Genomic DNA, 27028 nt, shown 5'->3' on the forward strand with positions numbered 1-27028 from the left:
AAAACCCCAAAGTTAGATTCCTGGACTCAATACTGATTTGTGGCACAACCATAGTAATGTCATTTTGTCATTAATGTTTTGAAGACTCATCTCTGCTTTCCACTACTCTTTTCTCAGCTATATTGTTAAAGAGACTGTTACTGTGAATGGCACCCTATGCACAATGCAGGCAGATTAAAACCAAACTTTGCATATGAAGGTATTCTACATACATAAGGGGAATTTGTCAATTGTCAGTATGCTTTTAAAAAACAACGGTATGCAACTTTTAATGATGGTGGCTCCTTTTCAGTTAAGTTCCAAAGTGTAAATTCTACAACAAAACAAACGTAGTTTTTCTCCAAATCTGAGACGAACTGCAGTACCTCTTGCAAAGCTTGCCATCTTTGCTTTGACTGCCACAAACATACTTTACCATGAACTAAAGTGCAGTCAGACTGTCTCCTTCTGCCAGTTCTGCTGTGAAAAGCTCTGGCAGACAGGCTGAGAGGACCCAAGCCAAAAAAAGGGCAGACAGTTGGAGACTTCCATAAGTTTGCCAGAGTTCCCCCATTGAACTTGCCTGACACTGCGCCTTCTCTCCCTAACACAGCACCAAATATTATCACAGACTCTCTTTATAGGCCAGGCTGTGGATTCTTGCTACTGCCAGAAAAGAGCCAAACACACACTGTGTGTATAATCATCTTCTGCAGGTCTAGTAATCAAAGATAATGCTCGGTGCCCCTCTCTTGCAAAGCACTGGACAGTTTACATGTCAGCAGACTCAAGGACTTCACTTACAAGGCTGCCAAAACCTCAGACAGAAAGACCTTCCTGCTGATAACCCTCAGAGATTACAGCAGCTAACAGAGCTCAATGTGAAACTCTGAAGAGCCGCGATAAAATGCCCTGAACGGCTTTGGAGTGAACTAGAAGGAAACAGATTACCTGATCTCCAGAATCACTGGAAGACTAAGAATTTGCCAAAAGCCTTTGGAAATAACAACAGAAATAGCCAAATACAGGGCAGGAAACATTGCAGTAATTCAGAAACGTTACTTGGAATATAGAAGGATCAGAAAAAGAACATACAATGACATTCAATAGAAACTGACCTCTGGAAAAAAAAAAAAAAACCAGATACTAAAAGCAGAGGGAAAGAAACCAATGCAAGTGCGCCAGGAGTAAAGGTTGTAGACACTGTGGCAAATGTAGGAGACATTTCACAGGAAGGCTTTCATAAGTGACTGTGCAGCCATGAGTTACCCACTTGTAGTTAAAGGCCTAAATCTGATCTCTCTACATTGTACCTTAATATCTTCAGGTCGGTTTGTCTCTGTTCGTTTTTCTTGAAGCTTCTTCTGGATAGAATCAAGGGTTGCTTCCACTGCAGGCTTGGCAGATTTATCTGACAGGTCTTGCTTCTTGTCATCGTCCTTTTCAAGCTGAGAGCCAAAGCTCTTGGGGAGCGTGTTGCTCCGCTGACGCACAACAGGGCCAAGGTCCTCCTCTGATATCTTCAGTTTTGACTCTAAACAGGGACATTTGGGGGAAGATGAGGTTTTGTTTTTTTTTTTAAAGTAACATGTGATTGCTACCTAATGTCAAATTTAAATGGGGCAGAGTTCAGCTGCCCCTGAAGGTGCATTGGTGGCTGCTCACCTTTAAGTTGCTTTCGGAATTTGGCCAAATCATTTGTCCATTTTAGCACTTCAGGGTTGGCTGCTTTGTCGCTGTGGGAAGGCTGGGAGGAAAGAACAGTCATGCTGAATCTGTGTTAAACCAACAGGAGAGACTCACTGAAACAAGTATGTGTTACAAAGAGGTACAAAGAACTTGGACTCAGCACAGAGCACAGGCGCTGGCTTCTGAATGGCATCTGCATACTTCTGACCAGCTTGTTTTGGACCTTGCTTTAATTGCTCCTGCCTGTCACAACACTGTCTCTTAGGGGCATTATGAGATTAATTTTCTTTTTATAAAACAAAAAACTCTTGATGGCAAACGTTAACTTGTAGGAGTGGCTCAGAAGGAGAGATGCACATTGGAATCCTTGTGCCTATTGCATCCTAGCAAGAGGGCACCTCCAAAGTAGAGGAAGCCTAGCATAAACAGTGTGAGAAGTGTTAGAATGCGTGTATCCTTAACCAAAGGATGCCTCACATCCAAAGACACCAAAATAACCCAAATGCTAAGTTACCGAAAGCTCTGAGCATTTCTCCCAGCCTTTTCTACTGCAGGCAAGATCCTTCCTGTACGAGCCTTTTTGGTTTAGATCACCAACAAAGATGCACACATGCAAAGCTTTAGTTCCTTAAAAAGCTTTCTCTGCATCAGAAGGGCATGTAAGGAATAATTAGAGTACAGTACACTGCTACTGCTTAGCAGCACTTGACTGTGGTTCCTTGCTCAGGAGTAAAGGCGGCTGCTCGCTCTCCTCTGCAATGCGCTGGTGTCCTGGGATTACCATCATTCTAATGAGATATGCAATTGTGCGTCCCATAACCTGAATTTAAATAGGCAAACAAACAGAACATAGCAATTTCTACACACTGAGTGTGTGCTTTTGGCACACTGTCTTAGCAGTGATCAAAATCCTATGAGTTTATTAGGCTGTCTCTTGTGCTGCACTGACTGTACCTAATGCTTGGAAAGTTAATTTGCTTGGTATGATTGCGCGTTTTCTTTTTTTGGGCAGCAGTTTTTTCTTTTTTTTTTTTAGTTTTATTTTTTCTTATAAAAGCTTTCAAGACCCCTGTATGTCTTTCCAACCCTAACCATTCTATGATTCTATATCCCTTTCCTTTGCTCAGGCATACCTCTCCATACAAATGCTTAATTTGTAGAGACTCACTCTGTATTTCCTCTCCTCTTCAAATTTTTCCTCAAACCTCCTGATCTTTTTCTTCAGTCCTTGAATCCTCCGGGTGAGTTGTGCAGGGGTAAGGTCCTCTCTGTCATCTTCGTAAGATCCCAAAGATGAACTCCGCCTCCTACCAAGAGCAGAGATTGCAGAAAGAGCTTATCCAAACAGCCACAGTATATCTTCATGCAGAGAAGGCCACTTAAACTTTGTGTAAATAAAGGCCAATCCCACAGAAGTGAGAATGCTATGTTGCTACTCTGTAATGACAGATAGCACAAGATGCTCTAACAGCCTCCTTCAGCAAAAGCAACTCCCTAGATATTAATTCACAAACCCATAGATAAGTAGTTACCAAGAACTTTTCTAAAAGTTCCCATCTGTACAGATGTTTCCCATCTGTAGCAACAAGAACCCAACACAACATAGCTATCTGGCACATGTGATCCAAAGTGATGTTGCTTCATGCAACTGTGCAAACCCTTTACAGCTAAGTACCAGAGTCAGCATGGGCAAATCACAACCCACCTCATGAAGGAATGAGAGTTGGGAGGGGAAGGAGGCACTTCTGTATCATCCAGGTACTGTTGGCTTTGTCCATAGGCATAGAAGCGAGGGGACAGCATAGGATCACTGTCCTCATCCAGAAGCTGGCGAATTAAGCGCCCAGCCTGAGGGGAAAGGCGAGCCTCATCTGAGTCTAAGCCGTCTCGCTGCCATGAGGAAAGAGCAGGGATGGGCTCTGGGAACAGTAAGACAAAGGCTGGTTTTATTGTTTTTGTTTTACATGTACAACAGACACCAGGCAACTTTTCTAATGAACCCTGACCAGTTTGTGCTGGACCACGATTCCTGTTGTCAGGCATTCTCTGGGTCATTACCTGCATCTGCCCAGGGTGCAAAGCAATGCAAAGCATTGCTTGGCTACAACGTGTACTCTAAATAAACATAAATAGTCTCCTAGGTGCAAAAGAAAACTGTACCCAAAAGTTGGTCAGTAATTACCACAGGCTGACACCAAACGCAGCTATCACCAGCCAGCACCCTTGAAGAAAAAACTATGCTGGACAAGAAAGATTTCTTGACATATAGCAGTATAAAAGAGACAACTGGATTACAAGAGGATTTTTTTTCAGTTTCAGGATGTACAAATGCTGTAAATGAATAGCATATTAGTTGTCCCCCCCCCCCGTAGCTTCCAGCACTCCAATGCAACCCTGCTGCCCACTGTTGGAAATTCAAAGACAAGGAGTAAGCATAGGTTCTTCTGGTCTGCAAAGGAAAAAGGGTCGCATGTTACTACCATTTCCACAGGGTGCCTAGCCTGTAAATTAACAATGATGGCAATATGGTCTGAGTTTCCCCCGCTTTTCTCTTTCGCATACAATCCTCCTGCTTAACAGTATGGCAGGGAAGCGAGGAAATCTTTAGTCCCTTGGACAATCTAAAGAACTGGAAGTAAAAGCAGCATTCTACAGGGAGATGGGGGAGTGGGAGAGAAAGAGAAACCCAACTTAGCATTGTTGATTAGCATAATGGAGCCCACAGAAAGCAATCGCCTCAATCTTGTGATCACTCCCTCCAGATGCCATAAGGAGTCTAACGTTTTGTGTTCAGATAGTTTACTAAGCTGATCTGCATGCTCCTACTTAGCACCACAGGATTAGACAGTTTAAGAGCCAGGCTTTGAACTTATAAATCTAACAAATAGTTCTAGAGTCAAGTAAGAAAACAAAAACCTTATAGAAACTTCCCAGACCAGTTGCACAGCTGTGGACTCATTATTTCCAGTGCCTGGTGCAGAAGAATTAGACATTCTTCTTTCATGAAGAGAAGGGCCTTTTGAAGTTATCGATTTTTGAATAAAAAGCACTGTTTCCCTTTTCTGAACAAGGTTAACATTTTCATAGCTCAGAATGGATTGCATGAACCTCTATGCTGTTTAATATCGCCCCCCATGCATCATTTGGACAGCGCAAGATCATCCACAATTCAGTACTGACAGGCGCAGTGGTATTTCGCCTGTACATAGCATCAAACAATGCTCTCCTCCTCTTCCCTTCTTCTTTAGCACAGGAATATAAATGGCACGCCTCTGCTTAGAGGTTGGTGCTGCATGCAAACTGATAAGTTGCTCTGAAAGGGATGGCTGGAGGTTTTTGCATAAGAGCCTCTCACAGGTGTTGCGATAAGTGAAGCATATACAAGCCTGGCTTGCAGAGGCTGCTCTGATGAGGTGTGCAAGTCCGAAGTGCCTGTCAGCTGTTTTGTCACAGACTGGAAAGCTTATGCAGCCTGCACTTTTCTCAGTTAATTTCTGAAACATGAGTTCTTTCTCTGTGTTCAACCTTGGCAGTTCCTAATACCTGAAATATTTTCCTCAAGGAATCTGATAAGAAGGAAGGTGAAATGAAGGGCAAACCCTGCAGCCAAACTGCGACACTTCGGTGTTGCATGCTTCCCTGAATCGCTCGTTATTTCAGGAAGGTCCTCACAAGAACTCTTGTAGCAAAATAAGGGCTAATAACACAATAGGAACAAATTTGATACATTTGACTAGCAGGAATGAGGTTAAGTGATGCATACGATGCTTCCAGACATCTCTCACTTCCAATTTTTGGAATACACTCTCACCCCCAAACAGAATTTGCTCTTAGAAATTGTTAAATCACTCCTCTATGGCATTTACATAGATGGAATAAACTTAGAAGAAATCAGCAGCATATTTTGTAGTAGCTAAATTAAGCTTCTACCACACCAGCTAACAAAGCCACTGTTAATCATGCACGATGCATGTGACTTTGTCCCAAGGTGGATTTATATACCAGATAGCATGCGACATTCAGGGAACTGCGGTGGCTTAAAGAACCTCTGATCAAACCCCAAAAGACAACAAAGTGCTTCATGCAAGCTACTGGAGACTGAAGTATGTGTACTTTCTACTTTGTTGATTTCAAAATACTGTCCCAAAATAGAAACTCACATTCCAAAGGAGAAAATGTTAAAAAGGAGAAGGAAAAAAGTCCTAAAAGAAAAAAATCTAATTTGAGACTTAACAGAAGAAATGGCCACTATAGAAAATCAGCTGGTTTTAACCCTCGCTCCTGGAAGGTGTGACTCCATGGGTAACTTCCTTCCCTTGCTGACTTTAAGTATTTAGAAGAAAAATACCATCTGCACACAAAGTGGATAATCCCCCTGAAAGTAACACAGCAATTAATTAAGAAACATACTTAGGTATGTAGAATTACAGATTTTATCTACATCAGATCAGGAAGTGGACCAGAGCTGTAGCTCAACTGCCTTCTCTCTCATACTGGCCAGGTGCCAGGTGCTTCAGCTGGGAGCACTGGAATTGATGGATTGCATAAATATACAGGAACCTGCTAAGGGTAAGCTGACACTTTTTCTGACAGTGCACAATCAATCAATTCCTGTTTAACAGAATATATAATATCTTCTGTTATTAATTCATCCAAGATAGCTATCAAAGTGTTGAGCCTTTTCTGAAGCCTCCTAAATTCCTGGACTTCATGGTTCAGGTTTGAAGTATCTGCTATCAAGATTAACATTGTCACCCTTTACCCTTCCTGCTAATTGAAGAATAAATTCTCAGTAAAGAACACAAACGTTTCACCTTTTCTTCACCACTGACTTGACAGAGCATGTACCCTTCTGTCATCTTGTCTTGAACAGATCTCTCTTGCTCAGAGAAAACTCTTAGTTTTCTAATAATCTTCACATTCTTTCCATGTACTATTTCCTCCCTCCTTTTTCCATAATGGCAACCTTTCATGAAAGAAAAAAAAAAAACATTTTGGGAATATTTGACCACCATGGCTGTACCAATGCATACAAAAGATGCAAAAAATTTCTATTTCTTGGTCTGACTCTCAATGCAATTCTTTTAGGTAAGCCTTTTCTAAGTTGGTGCAGAAGACGACAAATATGCTGGTATTGAGCCTGCAGCTCTTCAGAAGTGCTGCACTCCCTCTCAAAATCCCACAACTAGCTAATCTTTCAACAAAGCTGTCAACCATCTGCCAGGTGTTGCTCTGCAGAACTCTGTAGGCACATATATGCCTGTGGTAATACAACCTCTCTGCCAACCTGCTGCATAGAGGGCTGGAGATATTAATAAACCTGCATCACGCAAGAAGGAAGAAAGATAAATTGTATGAAACTGGTGTGTTATTGATGAGCTCCAAGCCATCTAGCTGACAAAACCTGACTTCTTTTTATCATTACATTGTATATTTGCCACAGGGATACTAGGGGCTGCGGGACCAACAGGGGGGTGCCCGCACATGCATCCCACCTGAGGTGCAGCTGGCAAAATGCTGCAGGCATCTCCTGGTTCCCTCTCTGCAGCCACATAGCTGATATATGCTGCTAACACTGCTTTTACACACACCCATCTGACAAACAAAGGAGGCCAAATCTTAGCTGCTGTAAACCGAAGTAGGTCTGGAGGGATTAAAAAGCCTAAACTAATTACAGCACCTGAGGTCCTAGTATTAAATCCCAATTGAAAGACCCCAGAAAGGCCTCTCAATGCTGTGAATAAAGCAATTTAAAACCGCAAAAGATTCACTAGCTCAGTAACAACCTATTTTACTCATTTTATAAATAACTGTTTGAAAACATCCTTGTTTGAATACATCAGCAGGTATTCTTCCTATTTCTGGAGATCAAAAAGAATGGCCCAAATAAAGTGCTACCATGTCTTTTCAGTTAGTGAGATGACACATCTCTCAGCTAGCAAGCCAACTTTGTATTTTGTTTATAACATAATGTCATAATAAACAATCAAAAAATACATTTTAAAAGTATCAATGCTATAAAATAAAATCAGTAAACAATGCAATTATTCTTTTCTACACATGGTAATAAAAATGCAGTCTGTTTCATCATCTTTTGATTTCTTACCGAAGAGTGTTACACATAAATACACTGATGTATCTAAGTCCACTGTGTTAAAAAAATCTAAATCCAGGTTCCCTGTTGCTATACACTTTGGACTTTTTTTATTTATTTATTTATTTTAAATGGGAAAGTATCAAGTAAGTCAGTGTGGAAACTATTTGTAGATCAGCTTCACCCTCAGGGTCTCAGTGCCGCAATACTTGAGTTCTCAACACTGAGAACTCAAACTGTATTTTAAACTTCTACTTGTATTATTTATTTTTTTTTAAGCTTAGAAGTTTGCAGAAAAAATGTCTGCTGATGGTTTCATAAGTGCTTGTTACTGCAAACTCTGCTTGAAGTCTCATCTATGGAACTTCTTTTAAAATGTCAGTAATCAGGCGACGTAGGCAGCAATCACACACATCGCATCGATTTACTGAACTGCCTATTCAGTTTCAAGCTGCTGACAGAACCAGCCGCTGTTATGGAGAGCAACATACTTCCAGATTTTCCCTGAGGGCAGGATAGCAAGTTCTGGGCTTGAATTAGAAACATTTGGTAAGAAATCTGCACAATAGCACTGGACTGTGAGAGAACGCTCTGTCCTCCTCGCTCATAGTACTCGATTCAAACGTAATCCACAACAATTAAAAACCTTTGCAATCGAAGTAGCTCTGAAAGCACTTGCTCACAAGGCATCTCAGCTGGCACTGACTGACCGACTTAGCAGGCAAGCCCAGCAGTCAGACACCCCAGTTCACACCAACAGCTCAGTTCACGCCCAACCCGAGAATAAAACTATTCGATTTGCACACTAGTAAAATACTCCTCTTGGGCTGTTGGAAATGCACCCAGGCTAAGCGTTCAACACTTGAATTTGGCTGGGGCACTGCTCGTGCCCTGTGTGCTGCATCAACAGCCTGATGACTACTACACATATGCCTCTGTATGTAGCAGGCAAGGTGGATGCAGAAGTTGGGTACATGGCAGAGTGTAAGCCTATGCACTGGAGAAAACAGGAAGCAAACTTCTCCGTCCTCCCTCTGCTCAGCTTTAAGTAAAGGGAACATATCCTGAAGAAGTACAGCAAATTTCTCCTCTTGTGTACAGATTTGACTACGTGGTGAACCTTGGGGGGAAAAAAAAAAAAAAAAAGAAAGAATCCAGTAAAAGTTACTTCTAGCATAACATAAAAGGCAGGGAGGACCCTGCCAACTCACCTGGCAGCAGTTATCTGCCCCTGAACAAGGGTTTTTACAGTAGCTCTGGTCTTAACATGATGGAGAGCTTGCCTGAGTGACAAGTAAAAGCTAATGAATGGACAAGGTTGTCTTCTGTAATTTTGTGCCCATTCTTCAAGGTTCTTTCTTGACATTTGACTGGAGGCAGTGACAGCTACAGCTGAAGGCAGCTCCTGTAATTGTTCTCACAAGGCAGTTGTGAAAGGCCCAGCAGTTAGTTGCCCTGATCACTAGATGCTCTGTATCCCTTTCAGTATGATATAGAGGACCTTGCCCCCAAAAGTCAGCTCAGCTATGTGCTGGAGGAACGAGTAGCTTCCTGAGAGATGGACCTACCAAATTTTCTAGAGCAAAGCAATAACTAACTCAGATTGTGCCTCCAAATGTTATTGCATTTGGAGACACAGTCCTTTTCCTTTTCACTGGGAATGCAACCAGAGCTCCAGCATGGATGCTGAAGAGTTGTGTAAAGGTTTGAGTGATGCAGGCTGGCTGGCAGGGGAAGGGAGGATGCCCTGGTTGCTACAGCTGTGGATGGGTGGTACAACCCTGCTTTGCAAAGCCAGTCTCAATGACAGACTCTGCCGTTACCTGCAAAAGCAGTCTGAGAGTTGATGTTAAGATCTTCCCCTCCGTGGCTGCTGCAAGCTTGATTTCACATCCACAGCTAGGAAAGACTGTCTCTCCTTGCTGAGACAGAAGGCACCATTTTGCTGCTCTTTCATTGGCACCAACAAAATGGTGATTCTGGAAGGCACATATTTTAGAAGACATCTCTCTCACTCCAGACAGCTGATTCTTTTGCAACTGCCCACTTCTCCCTCTTGTGAAATACATGTGAACAGACTAGAGGAAGGAAGAATCAGAAAGCAGCACTCTTCAAGCACAGTCACACATGCTCATAATCCTGTGTCATATTTACAGGGCAGGAAAGCTAGAATCCAAACATAAGAGCATGTCTACAAAGAGGTACAACTTATTTCATATGATGGGAAAGTCTCTGGCAGACAGAAAGGACCTGTGTACTCCCCTTCACGCATTCATATGACTCCCATTAGTAACCCAGGAAGAAAGAAAAAGTCATTATTTCTAAAGGTTCACATGACAGCTGAAGCCACACATCACCTCTGAGAATGCAGACATGCTCACCCTGGCTTGAGACCCTGCAGGCCAATACTAATTAGCACTTCAGCAAACACATAAGGCTTCCAAGGCCTCCTGGGAGCCCTTCCATGGCCCTTTGATCAGCCATGCTGCACGTGTAGCGATACCACCCAGGGAATCCCTGCCTAGCAAGCAAGTGAAGAAATTCTCTCTTGTCCATGATGACTAGTTGCCTGGCTGAATCAAAGGCAGCCATGGCCGTGGGTTTGCTTTACTTGCTCACGCCCAAAGCGTCATAACTACTCCCCTCCTAGAGGGAAAGGTAAAATATACTAGGTCACGTACACTGTGGAGGCAGAAGCAGAGGACATAACTTCTCAGTGTGCCTCAGAGATTGTTTTTTTAAAGCAGCAAATTAGTTACACATTTTCCTTCTCTTGCTTTATTGAAATACCATACTCACATTTTCCTGTTTCTTCCCTGTCAAAGCCTTTCTCTTTCACCCCTAAAGCACAAACTAACAGAAGAATTCTTGCTTGTACACATATGCAGTAACTGGAAAATGGTTTGATCCTGGAAGTGCTGGACATCTTAAAGTCATCTCAATTTCAAATGAAATTGAGGTTCATGGCACCCACAGAGTTTCCCCAGATTTCCCACTCTCAAGTCAGTGCAAACAGCCAACCAAGCATGCACTCTGAAGATGAGAGCTAAGAAAGAGTATTAAAATAACTTAAACCACATGCGATTTAACACTGCTGTTTGAGCTGATGATCAGATTTTTTTTTACAGCATACATAGAAGTTGTTGTTTGTAAGAGCCATCAAAAGACACAGCAGCAGATACAGACAGCCTTTTTTCCAGCTGTGTTTTTCAGATCCAAAACAGTATTTCCAAACACTGACTGAAGTGGAAGAAAAGAGAGAAAGAAGGAAGTTCTTTCTGAACTGGGAAATACACAGTTTCTTTGAAGTGTAGGGCAGTCTAGCTTAATACTTGAGTGACCAGCCGCCAAGAAATAAGCTATCCTGAAACACTCAGGGACTTCACAGTACTAAACAGCACATGAAATTAACTTCAAGAATAAAACAATTAATTTTCTTCCTATAAATGACAATAGAATTAGTACCCATCCAGTATTTTGCTTCCAGTTTCACCAAACTTTCAGTTCCATATTCAGGACAAAACTGCTTTCCTGTTGGTTTTGGCAAGGGAACACAATAACATGATATACCCATCCCACTCAGTTTTCCCCCCTCTCTCTCTCATTTCACTCATACAACCAGCCATCACACAATCCTACCTTCCCAGTTGTTGTCATCACACAGTGCTGTCAAACCCAGCTGAGGCACTTCTGACACAAAGCTGTTTTCCTGTTCATCAGCATCTTGATTTCTTTGCAACTTGTTTTCAGGAATGCCTGGATGCTCTTGAATCTTCATACTTGAAGTCAGCTATATTCCCATACACCCACAGAAATGAGAGAAAGAAAAAAAATGTTTCAGGAGGCAGAGGAGGAAAAAAAAACCCCTGCAGTCACAGCAGCGGTAAGCTCATGCCTTTAGCTAAAAAGATCCAAACAAACAGACCCTGACGTTTCCAGCTCCAAATTCAAATCCCCTGCTCGGTGACCCCTGTGTACTAATTGCTCACTCACACTGGTAAAAACATCCTTCCATCTGCCTTCCTTGAATTTTTCCTTCTTTAGAAAGCCACTGCAAGTTCCTGAGACTGCCTGCCCTGACAACTGCATGCAGCTGAAAAAGCCTTCAGTAATAATCGATTGGGATGAAAAGGGAGGGAGGAAGGCCGGGAGAAAAGGCGGGGGTGGGGGGGGTTTGCTGCGTACACTTCCTATAGGAGCACAACTCCTTGGAGCAACAACAAAAATGCTGCTGCTGTTGTAAGGCTGTAGCAATATGGTGTCTTCTAAAAAGCAGGCACTGAAGCTCCTGAGGTAGCAGCCGCAGACAGCAAGCAGTGCAGGCTACGTACATGAATGCTCTCATGCAGGCTGTGCTGGCTCAGATCAATTAGTGCCAGCTAAGCTGTGCTGGCTGCACATTCCCCGATTTCCTGTGGTTGTTTTCTAGCTGGGTGTGGGGAGAGCAGAACTATTTATGGAGGAGCTCTGGGTATTAAAGCAGTGTTGCGCAAATCCAAACGGCAGTGGGGTTTGGCATCTCGGCTGGAAGCAGTGTGGACTCTGGGAAAAAGCCAAAAAATTCACACAAGCATCCAATGACTTAGGAGGAAAGGAAAAAAAAAAAGCAGAATGCTGTCAAGCAAATGATTCATCATTTAGCACTACCTGGAAGCAACTGCTGTTTGTCTCACCACTATTACCCCTGCACATACCACACGTTGTGTGCATTTATGCAGAAATCACTGCCATTCCCACAATCAGATACACAGTGCGTGTGTCTGTAATAGTGCTTGATGACACGAGCAGTTTTGTCACTCTAGAACAAATCAGCTGTAATGCCTCACAGAGGGCAGTAGGGAAAAGGAAGTGTACAGCACGCATGTAAACATACAGTGTGATATGTATAAACCTACCAACAAACACAGAGCTATCCAAATAGACAGCATTACATTACTACATAAACTATTTGATCTTGTTAAGAAAAGCTTTGACATAATTCTCTCAAATATAGCCTAGCAGGTAGACAACATGCAGATTTGCCCCCCGCAGGTATTTTGATTAATTAGCAATCTGCAAATGCTGATGTGTGAAGAAAACAGGCCTAAAGAAAATAACTGGTACATTTGGATGTATTTTACTTGTGAATCCAGAAGCATGGCCAAACTGTACTAGATCAATAGCCTTAATGCATGCCACTAAGGCACATTTGATTTTTTTCCTCTGCATAAAGCTAATGATGTGTGTGTTTGGGTTGTTTTGTTTTTTTGGTCTTTTTTCCCTTTGAGCAGAGAAAAACAAGTAAGTTTCATGTAGAGAGGGGAAAAAACCTGCCCAGCAGACAAAGCATACAAACAAATGTTTTTATCTGGATTCAATCCCATCAATCCCTGCAATCGGACAGAGCGCTGGATAATCTCATCTCCCTTTCCCATGAAAGGCTGGACCAGACGATATTTCGCGTTCCCTTCCAACCTGGGCTGTTCTACAGTTCTAAAAACCTGGGTGGTGAACACTCTGTAAAGAGTGTTGTGCATTGTATTTGTATAAGGTTTGTATTTTCTTTTCATTTCAGTAAATAGCCTCTTTGAAACATTATAACAAAAGGAAACACTAGATGACAGTTTGCCAAGCACTAATAACTCGTACAGCTTGACACTAAATCTGATTACAAATGTGTTTATTGCGAGGGCTGTATGTGGAAAAATGCTAATTCACCATTCAATATCTCCTAAGCTGCTTCCAGGCTGGGAGGACTTCAATATCTCTTTAAGGACCAGTAACAAATTTCTTGCCAGGATCTAAATAGTCAGCATACATTACAAACAGAGAGACTGGTCAGTGGCCAGAAACAGGCAGGCTTCTACATTCACTGAAGAACAAACTGTACCAGCCAATAAACTGCATTTAAATTGCCAGCACAGTATTTTAAGGCTGAAAGACATAAAGCAACAACTTTCAAAACAGGGGCTATTTTTAATTACATCAACAAGTGTGAAGAGAGGAACTTATCTACGTTTTAACAATTTCAAAGGAAGCAACCTGAAAATACCATCTCATCACCACCACTGATACTAATTACAGTTAAATGTCTTTCCTTGAGGTGTGTACAATCTCCAGACTTACTAAGGCTCTTAAATGACATCTGGAGCAGATATAAAGACACTTCCCAGATGGGTAAACATTTTCATTACAGATACATTAGGAAGATCATCTCTATGTCTTCTTCCTTCTAAAGTCACTCCAGTTCTTGGAAATATTTAAAAGCTGTTTAAAAACAGGCCTTTGCTGTGCCTGCAGCCAGCTACTCTCCCTTCCTTGCTCACTGATGTAGCCTCTAATACAATGAATAAATCATTAGGCGTTCTGAAAAACAATGGTGGTACAAACCCAAGAGACTCAAGAAAGCAGATGTTTAACCTTCTTTGCATTAATGCTCCAAACCCATACAGTGGTAGATAATTCAGTATTCCCATTGCTTATTTTCCTATTTGTTTTCCTGATGCCACTAGTTGCCAACCTCCTGGACAAAAATCCAGTACGGAGAACTACTGTGCTTTAGGTATGGATGCCCCTCAGTTTCTTACAAACCAAAGGGACAGCAAGATGATGATCTCAGTAGCAGTTGACAGTCACAGTGCACTGTGGATATTACATAAATAGCCACAAAAAAAAAAAAAAAAATATCAAACCACCAACCCTAAAAAAAAAAAATCTTTAAACTAGGCACTTCTTTTTTTAGAAGCTGCCTCTGCCTCCATGTTTTGCAGGTACCAGTAACTACAGATCTGAGTAACTTGGGGATAAGTCAGCTGCTTTCATTCTCCCTGTTCCAAAGGAGATTCAGCATAAATAAGTAGCTCAAGCAGCTAGAAATAAATGGCAACAGAAGGATCTTTGAATTCTGATCAGGAAGTTATATTCTGTTCAATTACATGTGGATTCAAACCAATTTTATTTAAAAGGCTTGCTTCCCCTACATCTGGTCATCCATTACAACCACAAGCAGGAAGCCTCCTTAAGCACCTTTTGTAATACAATCTGATGCAAGAACACAGCCATTCTGCTCCCTTGCTCCTGAGCCATGCCAATCCCCCTCTACACTTGTTGCTTAAACACCCTTCCCTTATCAAAACCTGGGTACTAGAAACCTGTGTTTTTCAAATCATGGTCTATATCCTGGAGCTGAGCTACTTCCAAGGTCAGATTATGAAGGCTACAGAAGCACTGAAAATTAATTCAGGATGTGTGTTTAGAGGTTTTTTTTATTGCCTCATAGAGACCCAAGACTGCACAACTGGTAACTATGGCAAATTCAAAACAACTTCCCTAATATCTTCAGACTGGAGACAGGGTAAGAAAGAAAGAAAGTCCCTGTCCCTTCCTCATCCTGAATGAGTTGTTTGTTAGTAAAGGTATGTCTTTAAGCTGCCCTAAGCAAAAGGCTTATGAGGGACAAGGAATGTAAAACTACCCTGCAGGAATGTAACATTTTCTTGACCTTGTAATTCCTATATAATACAATCTCTGGTTAAGGCTACGTCTTCTCCTGCAGTTTCAATTGTAAATTTTAAAACTCTTACTAAGAAGTTTACTGTAAGACGATGATTTCATATTCCAATATACCTCTCCCAGACTAATTTAAAAGCTTAATGGGAGCATTGTGTGGCATGGCAGTGACAGCACCTTCTCCACACGCAAGCCAGTACGTGAGGAACAAGATGTTGCAAAATCCACGCTCTCGAAAACACAACAGCTCACGAGCTGTTGATCATTGGGGATTACTGACCCTGTGCGAGCAAAGCAGGAGATCCATCTAAGCCCAGTCAGAGCAGTGATCAAAGGCAGCACTGAACACCGCTTGGAGAGGATACACGTTTCAGTGCCCCATGAACTTCTCCAGCTACAACACAGCTGGTCAGACCCCAGCTGTCAGCAAATAATCTTTTATGTTTCCTGCTAGATGGAAATAATACCTATCAGAAATGAAGCCTTTCAAAGGCAATAAATGCATAGTTGCTTTTATTTACAAAAAAAAAAAAACCACAAGAGGAGGCTAGTTTAAGAATACTGTCAGCCCACAGTTAACTCCAGATGGCCAGAAAAGAGACACTGTCCACAGCTGTTTTACTGTGTTCCTCTAAAATGGGTGCACAACTGAGGGAGAGGTGCCTCAGATAACTCTCCCCCAGTGTTTTAAATGCTTGGCTGTCTAGAAGTGTTTCAAGCAAACCTAAATGAACCACTGACTGCAAAGATGTTCACCTAAACCAACCTCAATCTTTGCTTTGCTGAACAGCTAGATGAAAAACACCATAAAGTAAATGCAGGAGGTGGTTCTTGAGCAGAAATTGAAAGTTGGGGAAAAAACTGTCAACCTCAACGTCACATCTCCCCTCCTGACATTCATCCCAACCACCAAGCCTAGGAGAGAAGCAGGAGATTATCCAGTTTTCTAAGACAAATGAATCACAGACACCTATATTCAAAGGTAACAGGCTGCATTGGGAAATTATAAACAAAAGGCCAAAGGATTTTAGAGAAATCAAGAGAGACAAGCTAATCTTACTACCCTGGGAGATAACCAGTCACACACCCTGTTTGCAATGATTAGTCAGGGAACTTTGTGTTACTTAAACCAAAGTGCTAACTTCAGTGACACTTCCCTTTTTGGCAAGGAGGATTTGAAGGGACTGAAGCAGATGCTTTCAGACTCCTCAGTGATTGAGATGCTCCCTGAATTATGTAAATAAAAAGCAGAAGGAAGGGAAAGAAAAAGCAAATGCTAACATCATTTCTCTGGGAAAACCAAAATTTCACAGAACTATATGCCTCACTACTTGTTTCTACTCAATAAAAAGCCCATTTAGAGACCACAAAACTGAAACATAAAACCCCCAAAATACCAACCTGAGTGTGCCTGAAAAAAACCTCATCGTTTTCACTTTCTTTGCTACAAAAAAAAACAAAACAAAAACAAACCAACATATTACAAATACAAAACCAGACTTGCCTTGTAACAAAAACAAGCAGGACTTCTACACACACAGGTTTTTAGATTCTTGCTACTGCTGCACACTTCTTAATTCATTCAGTAAATGAAGGGACACTCTGGGCTGCAGCACTTCAGGCCGATAAACTATGTATTTTTGCCTCCTCTCAGGAGCTATTTCTGAAAAATATGTCATTTAATTCCAGTGTTCTTAATCCACATCAATACAGCTCTCCCAACAAATATAACTGTGGAGGGAATTGTCACCTCAGGCAAGCAGAGTGGGGATGTACAGCTCTCGCAGAAGAGTGAAGCATAAAGGGCTGGATTCCCAACCAAGAGGCTGGGTGAGACAAGCCCTGCAGTCCCCTGTGTGGAGTGTGCTGGTTCAGGTGGTTCACAGCTGACTGCTTTTCAAGTCTGCACCATCAGTGTTTTCAGTGTCGTTCCTAATAGGCTGGGAGAAGAGTCTTGGTGGCATATGCTACTGGGCACAGCCAACACAACATACATAGTGCCTCCATACCATTGTACTAACATGGTGGGTAATGCTGTTGTGCAGTATAACTGACATGCTCATAGTCTGTGGTGGAAGATCTCTTAGGCTGTACTAAAAACACAGGGAAAATAAAACATACATATATTAAAAAAAAAAAAAAAATCACCTTTCTTCAGATAAAATTTCCATGTCATCAGGTCCTGTTCTGTCTAGAGGCCTGGATGAGCTAAAGCTTTCCATACTCTGTAATACAGTAAATGTTAAAGCAGTAAGATACATAAGAGAAACAGATTCAAGCTGCAGGCCAGTAAACAGATCAAATATAGAAGTATCCAATAGGACTTTTAGAAACAAGACAACAAGCAGACTACTGCCTGCTGCACATTTATAACAAAACAAACCCCACATTTTATTGCCCACAACCTGCCAAAAAACAACTGCTCACTGCTTTATCTCTTTCATCAGACAGCCTCAAAATGTCTAACAGAATAATGCTGCCAGTTCCCGTTTTTACAGACTGACAGGCAGGCTGTGCCTGAGAGCGATTCTGTATGTACAAGTCCTGAAAGAGCAGGTACCAACACCTGCAGAATCTTTCCAGCAGGACTACTTATGTTTATCTTAGAAAATACTCCCCTCCTCAGCCAAACCCTTCCCTAGCTTCTTCTTAAATGGGCAGAAGAATGCAAAGAGACTGCCATATACACAGAGGTAATGATAACTTGTGCTAATGCAAATGCAGGGTAAGAAATTCAACTGGTTATGACAACTTGTTCTGAAATTTGTCTTGGCTACCATTAGGAACATTAATGTTGTTGTCCTCTAAGAGCTTGAGAAAGCACTGTGAAGACAAGTCACATTGCCACTTTGGGCACACATCCAGGTTTTCTACCCTGTTTTTTGAGCAACTCCCTCTTAAATAGGAGCAAGTCAGACAGTTGAATGGAGCGGGGTTCCTGCCCCAGCCCCAGGAACTGCGTGCACAGACTTCCTGGGGCAGTCACAACCCTCTCCCACCTGCTGCACCTCCAGCCCCATAAGGTGACACAGCCCAGTCATTCCTGCCTTGCTTAATGTGATACTTCAAGTCCTACTGGTACCTGGTTACCATGTTTAGGTAATGCATTTACAAGGTTTTAATGCTTTGTGGTTGGTTTGCGGAACTGACGGTTTTTCCACCTCTGACTTATGCTTTTGAGTCAGATGCAATTAGACAGCTAAGAGGAAAGCTTCCATACACTGTCCTACGCACTCTTTCAGGCTTTGAAAAGTGGGAAGGCTTAGAAAAAGGTGTCTAAGAAGGTACATCACAAACATGTTTACAGGATGAAGGACTATTAGTAAATGCTAAGGTGCAGGTTATGTCCTTTGATACTTCAAGTAGGTAGTCTAATTCGTGTCATTATTTGACATGTAAAGATGTAGCCAAAAGAAAGCTAAGCCATCACACATCCTGCTGGCAGCCTCTGAAATGCAAGTATGAAATAAGCATACTCATGAAATCATGAAAAGCAGTCTTTGCTCTTCAAAATGAATAGCATCATACTCTCTGCAAGCTATTTCATAACAATACTCCTAGTTGACAATCCCACTATGACACTTTCTCTAGCAGAGTAAGCAAGAAGCACACTGATGGTCATGTTGGTCAAAGTGCTTTTTGTGCTAGGTTAGTCCATTTCACGTTCCTTTCAGCCTTTGCCTCTCAAGAGGTCCAAAATGAGGGGAAAAGTCCACTGAACACAGATAAGTTTGAGGACATTTCTTCTTGGCATGTTTTAAGACTTCATGAATGTTTCTCAGGTCCACAGCAAAAGTGAACACTTCTGTCAGTCTTTCCCAAATCCCGAGTCAAATTCTCATTTACATTTAAACTGCTTTACACTCCACAAGTACAGAGAAGTGGTGCAGAAAAGAGTGTAAGCACTTAACCTTTACCTATCTTAAAGTCCATTGCTACAAGCAAAGACACAAAGTAAGTGTGTCTGTCTCACTGTGCTTTCATGAAGTATCACATGAAAAGGTTACTGATACTGAGCACTAAATGTAAGCACAGCCTACAATTTTTAGCATATTACATTCTTTTTATCACAAAGGGAAGCCAAACCTGCCTCTCTCTAGAACCTCTGCACAGGGTATGAGCATCAGATCAATGCAATTTTGTGAGCTGAACAAAAGGAGTCCCAACACAATATCATCTTAAGAAGAACTCACAGCAGGCTCTAAAACTTAATCAAGTACAACTGAAGGAAATACCCTATAGCTTGGAAGGACAGTCTTTTCACACAGCTTTCAACATTACTAGCTGTGGTGCCACGCAGAGGGATGCATAGCACTTCTGCCACTGTAAGCAGACCCTGCACTGAAGCACAGTACAGTTTCTTAACTGCTGACACTATAATCCATGAAGGTCATACAAGAATATGCTGGGCAAATTCTACAATATTCCAGATTTTTACAATGTTATATTGGTGTCATTTACCTTCTCTGCAAAAGTTAGCTAGACGGATCATCTTTTGGATCAACATACTCCAAAGTGTTTTTCAAATTGCAAACATCACAGTAACATACAGACTTCAGGAAAAAAGCATAAAACACCTTTGTCATCTCATTATCAAGTAGTCACTTGTCATCTACAGTTTCAGAACTTAGCAGGAATATAAAAATAAACTTGACCTAAACATATGAAGCTATGTCTGAAGTTCCAACCTCCTTGCAAGACTTTTGAAAGACTGGAAAAAAGACTTACTTCCTTCTTCTCTTTCCAAATATGCTTCACTGAATTCAGAAGAAAAAAGCAAAAAGTTGTGGAAAGAGAAAATTGCTATAGATGGAATAAGAGTATCATAGCAGAAATACGGCTTCTCAGCTGCCTCATCACAAAGGTTATAAGCGATGGATCCAGTGTTCCCCATAGTCCAAAACAGCCACTTGTACTACAGGCAAAAATCACTACCTAAGGGAACTAGATGTGCAAAGAAATAAAAAAGACTTTTTCCCATCCTAGTACTAGGTGTCAAATAGTGCAGCATGCTGGCTTACCACAGGACTGTCCTGGTTGTCATTAAGCTCTGAGAGCTTGGTGCTGGATTTCTGCCGTTTTGGTTTATTCCTTTCACTAAGATATCCAGAGTTGTTGTCTTGTAATTTTTCTACTTCTTGAGAAGCTAGAATACAGTCTTCAAGACTGCTGAATCCAGAGGGAATGTTTTCTTTATTGACGACTTCCCTAAAAAGAAAAGGGACATTACAACAAGAGTTTGTTTAAAACACTCTCCCACTACATTTATGGTAGCAATAGAGAAATACATCATGCTGACTGGTGCAGTTCCAGCAACATCACCTACGCCCTATGAAACCAGTATCTCTGGTTCTTTCTACTGCAGCAAACACCACACACCGTGCAATGCTAAAGCCCATTGAGGAGTGAAAGCCACATGTATAGACCTCAGGTGAGAAACTATGAGGATCAATGTTTGGGTCTTGATTCACTTCCCACTAAAGTCAACGCAGAGAATCCCATTGAGCTGGACTAGCTCCTGGCTGTCTGTGGTATTTTTATAGAGAATACGCAGCATATTTTCCTTTGAGACACGTGCTTTCAATTTAGAAAAGTGATTCACAGCTGTGGTCCAAGGATCTCCTTTGGTGCATGACACCGCATAATCGACCTTCTTACTCATATTCTTAAATGTAAGAGCAGGACAGCAGTCCTTTAGCCAAATGCTCAATTCCTATTTAGGAATTACGCAAAACAGAAAAGGGAATGCATCTCTGCAACAGCAACACAACTGCTAGAAGACTGTTCTGCTATGTTGGGAAGTGAGCGGGACAGCTAGCTTTAAGTCACTGCGTGATGCACTAGCTGGGACTCTCTGGACTAACAGGGTTTGTGCATGTTTTCCAGAAGCCTGGCGTGAGGCTTATCTTGCTCTGCACAATTAGCCTGCTGGGTCCTTCAGCATGCAGTTGTCTCTTCACAACCTGTTTAGCAGTCTTCTCTCTACTTTGTACAATAATGAACACACATACATAACACATTAGGGCAACAGGGGAAACACAATGCATCTCATTCTTTATCATCCTATCTTGCCAGAGGCTAAAGGCAGGCTGCTTACACTTGACATTGAAACTGGGGTGTTTGCTAACTGTTGTATGTGTGGCTGCCTTATACAGTGCTGTGCAACTCCAAAGCCTGCTTTCACAAACATCAGGAGAATTTATCTAGATTTGTACTGGTGTGACAAGAAACCAGTTACTCTGTAGTATCTGGGCAGTGCCAGCATGACAAAGAAAACCAGAAAGTTTCGGCAATTTTCTAGATCATGAATCTCTAGGTTTTTTTTGCTGGAAGAGAAATACAAAAAGGTATTATAAATCTATGATTAAACTTCTGAGACAACATATTTGCCTTTGTGGAAGCTTTTACAACCTCCTTAGCAGACCAATTACATATGTAAAGCCTGCAGATCATGTAGCCTGCAAAGCCTGGGAGTTCACCTATGCGTTTTTGTGATAAACAGTCTTCCTGTCTGAAGTCCCATCTTGTGACATTACAAATCCCCTTGTGATCCATCACAAGGCAAGGAGATGAAATCACTGACAATCAAAACAACAGCGACAATTGAAAGACATTTTGAAAGGAATTCCAAATTTTGATAATTCATGCACAGGAGTTCCAGCAATCTGACCTAAGGGAACTAGGGAAAACAATTTGAATCCTAGCCAGCATTCAAAACTTCCGATGTGCTTTAAATCCTTGGCTCCAGCTGAACTTAAACAACTGTGTCAACCATGTCTAAAGGTGGCTCTATAATGCAGTGTTGAAAAAAGCCCTGCAGTACTATATGCTTCCAAACACGTACACTAGCCAGTCTCTGACCTACTTACCTGAGAAGCCTGCGAGCAGGGCTACTAAACAAGAAAAACTACTTCAGAGCTGCTGCCAGATACTTTGGTAACCTGCAAGTGCCAATTTCCCAGTCCATCTTCACAGTCTATTTTCATTCACTATGTAAATGGATTTTTATAACTATGGTTTTTTTTATGACAGTAGCATTGATAAATTTTGGGAAATAGCATGGCTGCAATATTAACATGAGGTTATGCACCTGTATAAAAGCGGCTTTGTAGAGGAATGTGCAGATCCAATAAGATTTGGGGAATTCAGCACCCAGGAAAAAGACCTAAGGGACTAGATGTTTATTTTGGACTCTAACTTGAAATCCTAGCAATCCAATACTACAGGCAAGAATACACATTATGTACAAGAAGTAGAGCTGTGTAAAACCTAGACTATGTGTAAGCACTGGAGAGATCATGGCCTTGCAAAGTCTGTAGTTACAGTTCCTCAAAGATAGCTATGCCTTGGGCAAGCGCTCATTAAGGCTGTGGTGGCAATACATTTGTACCACACAAAGTGGTACAATGCTACGCATAGAGGAGTATGAAAGGAAAAATAGGTATTATTTTTACTCTTTGACAGCCATTTAACGAAATTCACCACTAAATCGTGTTTAAATTTTGTGTAGCAGGGTGGATAAAAATTCTTAAATTCCGATTAATCAAAAGGAAGATTTTTCTACTTTCAGACCAATGCCCAAGCCTCCTCAATAAACCCAGACATAAACCATGCCTCCATATACAAAAAGGAAACTTGATCTCATTTCTGAAGACATTTGGAAATCAGAGAAGTATCTAAACCTTATGTCTTTATCTAAAGAAAGTTATAGGCAATAGGGACAACTGGTTGTGAATTTCCACTAAAGCAACAAATACTGTAATTAAACAATTCCAAATACTGTAATTAAGAACTCTACTATACTGTGTAAAACCCCCCAGATTCTGATAATGCTTTGCCCCGCTCTGTGACCTCTAATAAACTTTACATTTCCCAGCTCTAACTGATGCTCTGCACAGGCACTGCAGTCTGCTCTCAACTTTCAACTCAAGTCAAGGGTCAGAGTATTTCGCAACAGAACTAAGCATTGCCTTGATCAGAGGATGTAACTAGGGTACACTTAATCAAATACACTTTCCAAAACAAAGAAATCAGGCTCATACATGTCTCTGTTTCTCCGGGCTTCCTCCTGCTCTTTGTGGTGTCGCCTCCTCTGCCTGGCAGACACATTAGAAGAGGCTGAAGATGTTCCCGATTCAGAGTCCTCTGAACTCTGGCCGCCTGAGCCATGAACATCAAAGAGATGCTGCTCCACGGCTGAGCGGATTGTCTTCTCTAAATACCTGTCAAGCCGAAAAATAAGGTCAATTGAGCTCAAAGACTTCGTGGAGCTCCCTCTCTGCAAGAATAAATAAAGCAAGAGTATCTAAGGGTTATGTTTTATTATGATGGCAAGGCAGTATAAAATGTTCTAGGGCCATGACATCTGCAAAGAGCTAAGCCAAAATCTTCAGATATCCTGATGTTCAGGTTGCTCAGAAGAGCTGAGCCTTCTCAATTCACCTTGCTCTTTTTCTATTTCTAGGGATGTTTGAACCTTCAGTAAAACAGCTAATTTTACTTACTGCAACAATAGAGACACTGGTGCCTAACTTTCACCCTCCACTTTAATAGTCCTTGCCCTGGCAAAACTGTGTTTGATACCCAGCCATGCTGACACCAGTCAAGTCTCTTGTGCAATCCCAGCTCAGTAAGGCAACTTCATCTGCAAGAAGGTGATTCACTGCTGTCTCACAGGGGGATGAGAACACGCAAACAGCACCTCACTACAAACTCCTCATATGCTTAACTTGATGACCAAGCACAGGTTTGGTTCCGAGTTCTGTTTTTGCACTGTTCTTGTGCCGTGAATGCAACCACAGCCACCCTTGACTTAACTCTAGTGTGAGATCACCTTCACTCCCACTGGCAGTAAGAGGGCTTCCACACATGCCACAGCAAGGGAGCCTGTGCATTTGCATCAGTTAAAGATGTGAGACTACTTGAACTTTCAACACAACCAAATCTCCTTCATTTTGATACTGACATTTTCTCATATTTGCTTCCTTTCTCCCTCAGAGGACATTTTTATGGGCAAAATCTATTGTTTTCCCCAAAAAGATAATTTCAGACCATGTTTGAACTTATCCCAGCCCCATCCCTGTTTCTTGCAATGCTTGAAGTATCTGCTGAAGAATGAGTTTTTCAAACACGCCTGCCCAAAGTCCATATATAGCTTCTAGTGCTTTTTCCATAATTAGAAAAGTTATTTGCAGCATTTGCTGGTTAATTTTCAACTGTGTAGCTATGAGCATGGGAACCTCTACCTGGGCTGACTTCTCCAGAGAATTCTGGAGAATTCAATGAAAGTTGTTGCTAAGTTTCTATAGTTTTAAGTCTGCTGAGACTGCAGTTCCCCAAAAAGTCAGAGATTTTAACAATTGCAAACCCCACATAGTTTAACTAGGTAAGTATGTTTGTGTTTCATGTATTGACAAGAATCAGTTCTGCAAACCCATCAGCCATTGGGCACCTCCAGCTCTGGCAAGGAAGCCAACTCGTTAACTCTGTTGTTCCTAGTGATGGTAGCAGCATTGAGTCATGTCCTCTGCTGGGTTGCAATGGGGTGCAAACAAGAGCACGAGGATGACACAGTGCAAATGGCTTCTCTAAATATGCAAGTTCTGCCTAACCAAAACATCACAGGCACAGTGCGAGGAAAGAACCAAGGGCCTAAGAATTTTTCAGAAGCAAGTGATTTATTATCATTGCAAATGCTTTGGTTTGGGAAACACTGTTTTTGTATAAGAACAACCCTTAAAGAGAAATCAAAAAATAACCATGAATACTTAAAAAAGCTCCAATATACAAAAAATGGTTGCTACAAAATTGTAAAAGAGGCACTTACTCTCCTGTAGCAGGAATGTTACTACTGACTTGTGATACGTGGGCACTGTGTAAAAGAAAAAGAGAGGAGAAAGTTAGATCTATTTATCGCAATAACATCTTAAACCCCCTTGTTCTTTGCAGCACTAAGATTTAAAGGTCTGAGCTGCCTCAACAACAGTTGCATGTGCATGCCACAAGTGCATGCCACAGTTTTCCCCTTTAGGAATTTTCACTTCCACGGTGATGCGGCACATTTTGGCTATGCCCATATCCGCAGGAATTTCCCTGTCATTCCCTTGCAGTAGGCCAAAGTCTAACGGAAAGTATTTCAACCTCAACATGCTGAGTATTTTTTTGCTTTCCTTTGAGCTTTCTGCTGCTGCAGGTTGTTTTAGCCTCATCGCAAAAGTCCCTGCCTTTTAAGGCTGACTTGAAAACCTATACACTTGAAAGGGGGCTTAATATTTAAGAATCTTTAAAGATTAACAGAGGACAAAAGCAAAATACAGGCTTTGCACAGTTCTCCTGCCGCTCTCTGATATTCATGCTCTTTGCTTCACATTTTTAAAAATAAAATGTATGCTGTCTTCTTTCCCTTTCCCCTCGGTCTGTTTTCAGGCTCAGGAAGAGCCAGTGTGACTGCAGGTGTCATTGCCCTTCTGAACAAGCTGATGTGCCACCTCGCACAGCCATCATCCCTCTGCCGAGTACCATCCTGTCCCCTCTTCTCCCACACTGACTCTGCTTTGCAGATAAGGTGACACTTTTTCCCTATTCATCCCTCCTGTGATCTTTGTTAAGTCAAGTAAGTTACAGGCCTAGGGGTTTCATTTTGATTTATCCCTGTTATCAGCAGAGGAATTAGCAGTACAACTGGCTGATACGTCCCAATAAAATGGCACTGTCTGGCCAGCGTACGAGCTAGGCTGGATGCAAGATGTGCTTCCTGCCAAAACAGCCATTCATTGCTTTCAGTCTTTACCAGCTTCTCCCAAATGGTTTCAATGCAGAACCATCAACAGCTGACCTCCCTTCACTAACCAAAGGTTCTCCTCTCTGCTTCCCTTGAATATTTTGTACAGATCTACAGCTAGCTGAGAAGCTGCAGCACTCTCAGATGACAACCGCTCTGTGGCTTTCCTGGGTTTGAGTGTCACTTGTGGTGGACAGGCGACAGAGGATGAGAAGGGTAAACCAGGTGCCACTACAGCCAGTTCAACAAAACCAAGAAACTAGCCTAACTCCTGCAATGAAGTATAAACCACAAACACCAGCTGTGAATCAGACTTGCAACATGCTTCAGTTTCCTTCAGCTGAGCCAGTATGTTCACCTCAGTGTGGGTTTATGCGCCCTAACCACATGCACATCCCTTCCAGTCCCAGCTTCCCTTGGTGCTCATCTACAGCCCAGGCACAGGTCCCTCAAATGGTGGCACAGCATGAAAGCAGTCACAGATTTGCCACATTATATATGCCACAGTATATCCCACATTATCTGCACAGCACCTGAGCAGCCATGTTATTCAGATTATTTTGTGAACAGAAGACATATAAACAGTTATTATTGTACTTATTGTTATGGACATGCAATCTGCATGTAGGAAACAAACAAATGAATCTGCAAGATCCCTCTCTTTCCACATGTAACACTGACTCTTAACTACTGGATGGATTTGCAATTTGAAGAGCAAGAGCACATTTCAAGCACCTTACTTGCTTTCCTGCTCACTTACATAAACTATTTGGCCTCTTCCCAGCCCAAAACTATTTTTTAAGACCTGGCCTCCCATGGGAGATGGATTAGCAAGTAAGACGCTAGTGTGATAGGCTTTAAACCACATTATAAGATATAATTCATGTGCTGGCTACTGCTCCTACGTGTGTGGGAGTAAGGTAATATTGTATTAACTTTCCATAATATTTAAATGCAATCCACACCGAGCAGGGGTGTCTTTCATATCACACCTTTCT

General features: G+C 41.8%; 1 protein-coding gene across 9 annotated transcripts in view; it reads right to left on the reverse strand.

Moving 5' to 3' along the window:
* The window catches only part of FAM13A (family with sequence similarity 13 member A), a 129221-nt gene that overhangs the window by 15831 nt on the left and 86362 nt on the right, over positions 1 to 27028 (reverse strand). For 5 of the 9 annotated variants that reach the window (XM_030492010.1, XM_030492009.1, XM_030492016.1 and 2 more), the window contains 10 exons: positions 25077 to 25121; positions 23293 to 23472; positions 20272 to 20458; positions 17399 to 17475; positions 16652 to 16694; positions 11402 to 11552; positions 3374 to 3587; positions 2837 to 2975; positions 1645 to 1726; positions 1293 to 1513 (listed from right to left, as the gene is read on the reverse strand). In XM_030492010.1, the coding sequence (XP_030347870.1) occupies positions 1293 to 1513; positions 1645 to 1726; positions 2837 to 2975; positions 3374 to 3587; positions 11402 to 11552; positions 16652 to 16694; positions 17399 to 17475; positions 20272 to 20458; positions 23293 to 23472; positions 25077 to 25121 (1339 nt within the window). The remainder of the gene's footprint in view (positions 1 to 1292; positions 1514 to 1644; positions 1727 to 2836; positions 2976 to 3373; positions 3588 to 11401; positions 11553 to 16651; positions 16695 to 17398; positions 17476 to 20271; positions 20459 to 23292; positions 23473 to 25076; positions 25122 to 27028) is intronic. The other 4 variants (XM_030492012.1, XM_030492013.1, XM_030492011.1 and 1 more) reach the window with 4 other exon arrangements.

The sequence above is a fragment of the Strigops habroptila genome, chromosome 7 (genome assembly GCF_004027225.2).
Source record: "Strigops habroptila isolate Jane chromosome 7, bStrHab1.2.pri, whole genome shotgun sequence".
In the NCBI taxonomy this organism is placed as follows: Eukaryota; Metazoa; Chordata; class Aves; order Psittaciformes; family Psittacidae; genus Strigops; species Strigops habroptila.